This window comes from Gekko japonicus, unplaced genomic scaffold (assembly GCF_001447785.1).
Source record: "Gekko japonicus isolate JY-2015 unplaced genomic scaffold, Gekko_japonicus_V1.1 scaffold554, whole genome shotgun sequence".
Classification (NCBI taxonomy): domain Eukaryota; kingdom Metazoa; phylum Chordata; class Lepidosauria; order Squamata; family Gekkonidae; genus Gekko; species Gekko japonicus.
In genome coordinates, this window is record NW_015171520.1 from 381,419 (window position 1) to 390,556 (window position 9,138).

General features: G+C 46.1%; 1 protein-coding gene across 1 annotated transcript in view; it reads right to left on the reverse strand.

Moving 5' to 3' along the window:
* Positions 1-8,549, reverse strand: part of LOC107117341 (early activation antigen CD69-like) — a 14,385-nt gene extending 5,836 nt beyond the window's left edge. The window contains exons 1-2 of the mRNA XM_015419439.1: positions 8,522-8,549; positions 1,005-1,148 (exon numbers count right to left, since the gene is read on the reverse strand). Coding sequence (XP_015274925.1) covers positions 1,005-1,146 — 142 coding nt within the window. The 5' untranslated portion in view covers positions 1,147-1,148; positions 8,522-8,549. The remainder of the gene's footprint in view (positions 1-1,004; positions 1,149-8,521) is intronic.
* Positions 8,550-9,138: the final 589 nt, after the last annotated feature.

A 9,138-nucleotide genomic window follows, 5' to 3' on the forward strand; every position in this document is an offset into this window, starting at 1 on the left:
CACAACCCTACCTCCACAGACATAATTCTGCTAGTTAAAATTGTTAGTTATATATCTAATATGAATAGTTGTTTCTGAAATTACTGTTATGCATGCGGTTGGCAGGGCGGCACACAGGGCATACAATAGTCATGCGGCTCTTGTGGGCACTGGAAATGGCAAACGTGGCTCTCCACAAACCACTGACTGGGTCATCACTGGTGTAATAGGAGTAGATACGGGAACAGCTGCTGCAGCATGTGCACCTGCTTTCCTCTCTTCCTTTCCCCCTCTCTCTCACACACAATTAGGGCGGTCCCTGTGCACTATGGGACCAGTTGGCAACATTATGGCCCTGCTTACTTGCTTTGACCCCTGCCACAAGGGAACAGGATGAGGAGTAGGAAAAGCAGCCAAGTTCTGATTTGGACATGAGTCAGTAGATCAAAAGCTTATAGTCTAAAGTTACCACTTCTGGGCAGCTGAGAAAAGACTTCCAGCGGCGAACTTTTAAGTTAGCCACAAAAACCTCCCAGCAAGATTTATGGAGGAATTAATCTGGCCTCAAGGAGCTGCGGTGGCTCAAGTGGTTAAGACGCTGAATTGCAGGCTGTGGAAGGCCAGTAGTTCAGCAGTTCGAGACCCGAGTTGCTGCATGACGGAGTGAGCTCCCGTCTCTAGTTCCAGCTCCTGCCAACCTAGCAGTTCAAAAGCAAGAAATTGCAAGTAGATAAATAGGTACCACTTTGGTGGGAAGGTAACAGCATTCCATGCGCCTTGGTGTTTAGTCATGCCGGCCACATGACCACAGAAACGTCTTCGGACAGCGCTGGCTCTTCGGCTTGGAAATGGAGATGAGCACCGCAACCCTAGAGTCGGACTCGACTGGCTTTCGAGCAAGGGAACCTTTACCTTTACCTTTTACAAGATGGTGCTTTCACCTTTGCATGGGACTCTGGCTCCTTCTACCAAAAGCCCAGTACCTCAGCTTCTATGTACTTCTTTAACAGCATGAGTTTGCTTACCATTCTGCTCATTTCTTCCTGAGCCTCCATTGCAGAGAGGTGATCTCTGCTCCGAAGCCGGATCGCTCGAATCATTTTTTTGGCTGACAGCTTTAAGAGGTGTGGTCACTTCTGACGGAGTGTGATTCATGGTGGCCACCATTTCTGTTCTTCCAAATGAGACTCACATTAGAAACTGTTCCAAAGGCCATCATTTCTGCAAGGTTCATACAGTACTGACACCCCTCCCCACCACGATTTGCTGCACAAAAATGTAAACGCTTTCATTGGTGAAGTGTGTTTCTGTACATGCTTAAATGTTGCATTGCAAACAGCTTTTCAAAGCAGGTAAGGCCTATGGTGCAGAGGTATGCCCTGCCCCATAAAATACTGAGAAGTAAAGCCAATACACCTGCTAAAATAAATAAATTGTGGTACAGTGCGGTGCCAAAATGGTAATGTGGGGATGCACTCTCCTTTTAATACATGTTCACTGCAGTGTCCTTGAAGCAATTCTGCACTAAAACTGTATTCAACTTTCTTTTTAATCCAGGGTCCCCCCCCCCCATTCTGCACTAAAATAGAGTTCAACCTTTTTATTCCAGGGTTTCCCCCCAGTCTGTATTACATTCCCTCCCCTCAATGGTCAGCCCTGTTTCAGACTGCTGTTGCCCCAGGTTATTTGGATGCTGTTTTGCTGTGGATTTAAACTGCCTTAACTGTAACACTGAGAAAATCCAGAGCGGCAGGCAAATGTGGAAAGGACCGATGTGACAGGGCATTTCTCAGGGGGCATGGCAGCTCTGAAAGAGTCAACTGGATGCAAGCAAAGATATGTGAAAACAGCAGATCACACCAGCAGCCTGCTCCTGGGAGAAGTGAACTCCAGCCAGATCACTGCTTATTTAACACAGACTGTAAAATGTCAAGTCCTCCAAAAGAGCACAAGCAATTCTCCTTTCCACCATTTTGCCCCAGCTGTGCGGTAGATTAGGTGAGGCAGAGAGAAGCCCTGGCCTAAGGTCATCCAACACGCTTTAGGGTTATGGGGGATTTCAACCCCAGGTTTCTACATCCTGAGTCCGAGTCCCACGCTCTGACTAGTATAACCCACCTGCACACATGATAGGGTTGCCAGCCTCCAGGTGGGGCCTGGGGATCTCCCGCTTTTACCACTGATCTCCAGCCGACAGAGATCAGCTCCCCTGGAGAAAATTGCTGCTTTGAAGGGTGGACTCTGTGGCCTTATACCCTGCTGAGGCCCCTCCCCTCCCGAAACCACACCCTCTCCTGGCTCCACCCCCAAAGTCTCCAGGTATTTTCCAATAGAGACTTGGCAACCTTAACACATGAGTCTCCTCATCCCTAACAACCTATGTAGTTTTTCAGAACAGATAAGCAGTAGATACTTAGCTAGACACAACACAGATTTTATACACTTCATAGCCTGTTCCTCACTTTGATACTGTTATTCCATACACACAAACCGAAACTCCCTTTAAGCTAACTTAACTCCCTTTAAGATAACTAACTCCCTTTAAGATAACTACAAACTAAATAAAGCTATACAGAAAGCATTAAAATACATTTGATCCCATTTAGAAAAGCCTGCCAGCTTCTATATACTGTACAATACACAGAAGACTTTTTATTTTTGTAAGCCTGAGATTTACAAACCATTATTCTAAACAATTTACTTTATTATCATCAAGCCGCTGCATGATTTAACATAATTTGCCCAGGTTTAACAGATACGGAACATGTGCATTCTATATGACTGGGAAGGGGACAGTGGCATGGAGTTACTTTGCCCATTGGTGCTGAAAAGTACAGTACATTTAAAAAGTGGGATGAAAGCGGAATATTCAGAAGTGGACCTCCTTTCCAAGCATCTATGAAATCACTAGATTATGTATTTATAGCCCACTTTCTGGTGCCACATACAAAAAAGGAGAGGATTGTGAGATAAACATCCTTCAGTCCTGCAAGCCCTGCTTCCAGTACCACAGTGCTGCCCATGATTTTTAATAATAGTGTGCCGTCTATTTGCAACCAACTCATGGCAGGCCTAGCCACAGGGCATTTGAGACATGAGATAACCAGAGGTGGTTTGCCATTGCCTGCCTCTGCACAGCAACCCTAGTCTTCCTTGGCAGTCTCCCATCCAAGTACTTACTAGGGCTGACAGTGCTTAGCTTCCAGCTAGGCTGGGTTATCAGGCCGCTCTGTGGTTTTTAGCAGTAAGGAAAGGATATTGTGCATGTGCTCAGAAGTAGCATATGGACACTTTTAAACTCTCTGCCATCAAAGTGGCTGGCACTGAACCTTGGACACCAAGGCATTAAACTGGGATCCTGTTTAAACATGCTCTGAACAGAGTTTATTTGTTGTTGTTGTTGTTGTTTTAAACACAGACTCATCCTACTCCCAAACATCTGAAGTGTGATCTAAGTCTTCATTTACAAAACAGTAATGAGAGTGGGCAATAATGTGGAGTTTCTGTAAGTATTCGGTTATGATATAATAACATATTTATACCTCTGCCACAAATGATCACAAGCGAATACCATGTACAGAAGCATCCCCAATATGGCACCGGTGGCTACCATGGCTGCAGTTAAATGGGTTTCTGGGCATCTACTTTCTTTTCCCTGCTGCTGCGTTTTGTGACCCCCTTCCACATCCCATTTCAAGTATCTTCCTTCTCCTGTTCACACTCCTCCCTTCTCTTAACATTTCCTTTGCTGGGCTTCTGGTCTGGCTCCCGCGAATGGCGGACGCATCCTCGGGTCGCTCCCGAGGGCGTCTCGCCCGCCCGTGGTGGAGGAGGGAATCCGCGCGAGCGGAGACCCGAACGAGCCCCTCAGGAAGAGAGGAGCTCGGATCCGGGGCGCTTTAGGGCACTACAGGGGGGAGTCTCTCTTTCGGCCGAGGTCGGAGACTGAGGCTCCCGCCATGCCCTGCCCCAATGGACCTTGCTGCGTGAGCGACCCCGTTTCACGGGGTTTAGCGGAGCCACCAGACGTCACCGAGTGATAAAGCGATCATCCGGAAAAAAATGGAAAAGAAAAGATCGGCTTAACTGTGAGTTGTCAAAATGCAGAGAAAAAGAACTAAAACCGCTCCCCCCCCCCAGCGAAAAAGACGAGGAGGTTAATCCTCTAACTGCATAAGCGAAAAAGAAAAGGAGGGGGGGAATGGACTGAGCGAATAGTGGTGTTTTCCTTTGATGTATTTGAAATAAAGCAAGAAAAAGTTTTGTTTCTCTGGAGCGCATTTTAAGAACTTTATTGAAAATAAACAATAAAAAAAGATGTCGGAGCTGGGCATTTGCTTATATGTGAGAGCCGGCTGCTTAATGCTTGGATTGTTTATGGCTGTGAATCTGACGGGGGATTGTAAAAAACGGAAAAGTTTGAACTTTGACAGCGAGAAGTGCCTTGTAAGCACTTATAAAAGTCAACAGTTGCGGAGGAGGATCCAGCAGAGAGTTTGGGAGCGGATAAAAGCGAAATTGAAATTTAATACCATTCTCAAAGCTGGAGACCTCCTGAAACGGCATGAAAGGAAGAGGATTTATAGCACATGAACTGAAAGAGTTAACAGCAACCCGAAGGACGATTGAAAAAAGCCGGAAGGTGAGGAAAACAGAGGAAGCTCCTCCACGTCATCGGGAGTGCAAAAGTAACCAGCACGCAAAGAAGCGGTTCTGAATGCGCCCTGAAGAGACTTTTTAACAGAAATTCAAAGGAACACTACTAACATACTAACATAGAACTACTTGTGACCGGATTGAAAAAAGATGTTTGACAACACACAGAAGAAGCCTAAGAAGAATGTTTGGACATTACTAACAGTTTAATTTACCAGTTAATATATCACTCAGCTTTCTCTTTCTCCCACTATATACCCCCCCATTTTTCCTTTTAAGCGAAATACCTCCCCTTTTTAGGAGAGTCAATAAAATCTTTATTAAAAAAAAAACATTTCCTTTGCCAATTTTTACTTTTCCCCCCTCTGCGTCTCTCCGTCACCTCAGCCCCTGTGCCATGTTACCTCTCCAGCCAGCTTTGAGGTGTACAAAAGGTGACTGAAGAATGGAGAACGTGCAGTGGTCGCAACCGGAGAGCCAAGCTCTGACCACCTCCTGGGAAGCCCTGGCAATAGCTGCAGGTTAAATGGTTAATTAATTAATTATCATATGGCACTGTGTGTGGAATAGGCAGAAGATCCCAGAAGAGACTGTTTGGCTGATGAAGCTGTAGCTCTTTTTTGACACCACTAGGTGGTGAGCTATGCTTATTTTTAGGCTGAGAGCACTGTGACTTGCCTAAGGTCACCCAACTAGCTTCAAGTGGGGAGGTAGGGAATCAAATCCAGTTCTCCAGATTACAGTCTACCGCTCTTAACTACTACACCAAACTGGCTCTCTCAGGTTAAATGGTAACAGGCCCAGAAGCTCACATCTTGGCTCCACTTGTCTTTATTCAGTTCACGCATTCGCTTGGAAGTTTGCCATGACAAACACACTATCACCAGTAGCAAGAGAGGGAACGTTAAAGAAAAAATTGATCCAAGAAGTGACAATACATCCAAGAAGAGGCACAAGGAACAAGGAACCGGGGGAGGAAAAAAATTGGGGCTGGGGAAAGATTTGAGATTTCCACACTCTCAGCATACACAGGTTTATGGGCTTCAATTGGAGTTCCCTGTCAGTGTCCTTATTTTACAAAGACTTGCAGTTAATAACCAAGGAGAGAGTTGTTAATTTTTTCAAATGTTTAAATATCAGTAAACTCTGGCAATATACCTCATAACCACCTTGATGACTGTAAGAAGATAAGGTTGCGGATGACATGCAAAGTCTGGTTGTGGGGTTTTTTTGGGTATGTAGAAACACCCAGAATTCACAGCAGACATTTTTTGACTGGCCCCACCTCACCAACAGCAGCAATTTTGTGCTGGCACCCACTACCTTCTTTCCAAATTCCAGAAGTACCCACAAACTCAACAGGTAACCCATTCTGTACTCTGCCTCAAGCAACCAAATGTCTTGAGCCTGGCAGACAGATCAAGATGGGTAGCCGGTTAGTCTGTCTGTAGCAGTAGAAAAGAGTAAGAGACCAGTAGCACCTTAAAGATTAACAAGATTTGTGATAGGATATGAGCTTTCGCTCATACCGCTCACTGCTCCCCTGAAAGCTCATACCCTACCACAAATTTTGTTAGTCTTTAAGGTGCTACTGGACTCTTACTCTTTTCTATTGAGCCTGGCAATGATTGCAAACTGGATTGCATGGTCAAGACTCTAGCACTGATAATCCCATGTGAAGAAAGCACCAGGAATGATGCAACTCAGGAGCTAGTTGCCTTTGGTAACTTGGCCTTGGTATTCAGCAGTTCCTCCTTCTTTGGCCTTTGGTTACTCATGTTTATTTTTTCCTGGATCCTCTGGTTTCCTAGCAACATTGCTGGTTAAATAGGGCACATTACACAGAAAACTACCATAAATTTTTAAGTTTAATTGAGATGAGCACTGAGCACTAGAAGTCTTTCTGCATCATTCCCAGAAGGTGGCAGCAAAAGTTGCTTCCTTAAGGTTTGATTGTACTAGGGGTAGCCCAACTGCGCACAAAAAAAAAAAAAAAAATACACACACACACACACAACCAGGGATCCAGCAGCAACTCAGAGACACCATTTTACTGTGTCATATGCTTTTATGATTGGTGGCCCACTTCAGATGATGAGACTGGATTCTCATAGGCAGCCATTTTGTGTACAAAACATGAAACAAACAGCAGTGGTCAAGAGGCCATGAAACTAAGGGAATACAGGTTGCAATATGACTACCTAAAATCTAATCCTCAAAAACACAGAGACCATTCACTAATTAAATTAGTTACCACCTGGACTGTGTTTGAACTTTAAAAATAACCAGTACTGAGATGCTTCCAGAGAAACTCCAAGAAACATCATACCCCCACTTCCAGTATTCTTTCCTGTCCTACGAACTCTCAGACCAAGAAACCACAAGGGTATCAAGCATACAAATTAAAAATCAAACTACAAAATCACAATCAGTGACAATATAAATCAGCCACTGTTCTGCCTCACCGTAGCCTTCAGGGTCATGCAACTTAAAACCCATTTTGCAGGCACACAATATCTTTTTGATATATACTAAAAATGCAACCTGATGACTGTTTTGGCAGGCTATTTTGGGACGATTCTGGATTGGCAATCGGCATGGAGCCTCTGAAATGCACCCAGCAGCAACCCATCCATCCAACCATTCTGTAAAGTACTCTGAAGTTTTTGCTCCAGGAGAATGAGTTGGCAGAATACAGGAATTAGACCAATGACTGTTTCCACATCCCAAGACAAGACCTTTGAAAACAGTGACTTGAAGTATCTCAGGATGGAGCTAGAAAAACCTCAACCATGATCTCTTGCAGAATGCCCGACTGTATATTATTTCTCCCAGGGGTGACTGTGTCCACGAAACCAACTTCCCCTCCCCATTATAAATCACCATCTATCCCTAGCATGTAAACTAAATGAAGACCTGAGGCAAGCTTAACCCGATTTATTTTGCAATCTCTGGGTTTACGAGTTGCACTCTTGGGCTGTGGTCACACACTAAATAATGCATTTTCAATGTGCTTTCCAACTGGATTTTGCCAGTTCACACAGTAAATTCCAGTTGGAAAGTGCATGGAAAGTGGATTGAAAGTGCATTATCTAGTGTGTATGGTTACACGTTTCAGCACCTCCGTCAGCTGCACCATTATTAATCCAATCTACCGATATGAAATGAATACTTATCAATGTTTATTGAAGGGCTCGGTCCTGTACCTCAAACTGATGAGAGCTTCTGGGGAATCTGCTCGCTATCGTGTGCCATTTTGGCTGGCCCGTCCAAACACGAAAGAGCCCAACGCAGCCATAACCTGAGCTGCAGAGCCCCGAAGAATGCCACTCCAGGCTGACGCAGCACGCCTAGACCACGGAAAACTTTGTCGATCTCAAGGAAGCTACTGGACTGAACCCCGTTAGGAACCAGAGCACAGATGCCTGAATGCCACTCACAGCTCCACGCTTCAGTTAGGTGTAGTGGTTAAGTGCAGGGACCCTAATCTGGGAGAACCGGGTTTGATTCCCCACTCCTCCACTTGCACCTGCTGGATGACCTTGGGCAAGCCATAGTTCTTTCAGAGCTGTTCTTGAAAAAGAGCAGTTTCTCTTAATAGCTCTCTCAGCCCCACCCACCTCACAGGGTGTCTGTTGTGGGGAGGGGAAGGGAAAGGAGTTTGTAAGCCGCTCTGAGACACCTTTTGGGTAGTGAAGGGCGGGGTATAAATCCAACTTCTTCTCCCTGCAAAGTGATTACGGGAAGGAGCTCCCGTTGGCCACATTCGGGAGCCTCAAAGGCGGCAGCACTTGCCCGGGGAGCAAGAAGACAGCGCCCAGCCCAGGAGCGGATGGGCCGCCTCGATTCCTAAAGGCCACACGGGGACCACTGCGCGCCGACTTACCTTTCCAGGGTAAAGGCTCCAGCAAAGCTTCCAGGCGCAGCCGCTTCTTCCTTATCTCCGAACCTGACCCCCCCCCCCGACAGTACAGCTGGCGACGATTACAAAGCCCTGGGGCGGGGCGACTGACACCCAAACCCTGCACAACTCGTGATCTACGTTTGGTTTAAGGTTTCCTAAAAGCCCTCCCCTCCCCCCGAGGAAAGGATAGTCAACTCCTCCTAACTGTTAACCCAGTGCAGTTAGGAACGTGCACTCTTGCAGGCAGTCATTACAATCCGTACCCCTCCCTCTGCACACACTTGTAACCTCGGGACGGCCCTTCTCCTAGTCCAATTCGGGGGTCGGAAACGATCACCTGCTTGGATTATCGGGAAATCAGCGGAGCTCTTGCCGGGGGAACGTCACCTTCTTGAGCGGACTACAGACATACCCATGACCAAAAAAGGGTTGCCGAGGCACGCTGGGGAGGAGAAGCTGGAGCTGATGATGCAATGGCTGCCAATCTTTTGAGGAAGTAAAGACCATTCGTTTGTGGCCTTTGTCTTGCCACTGTTTCTTTCCCCAGCTGACTCTGGGGCAACCTGAAAATCTTGATTCAGTTTCTTAAATAACCGACT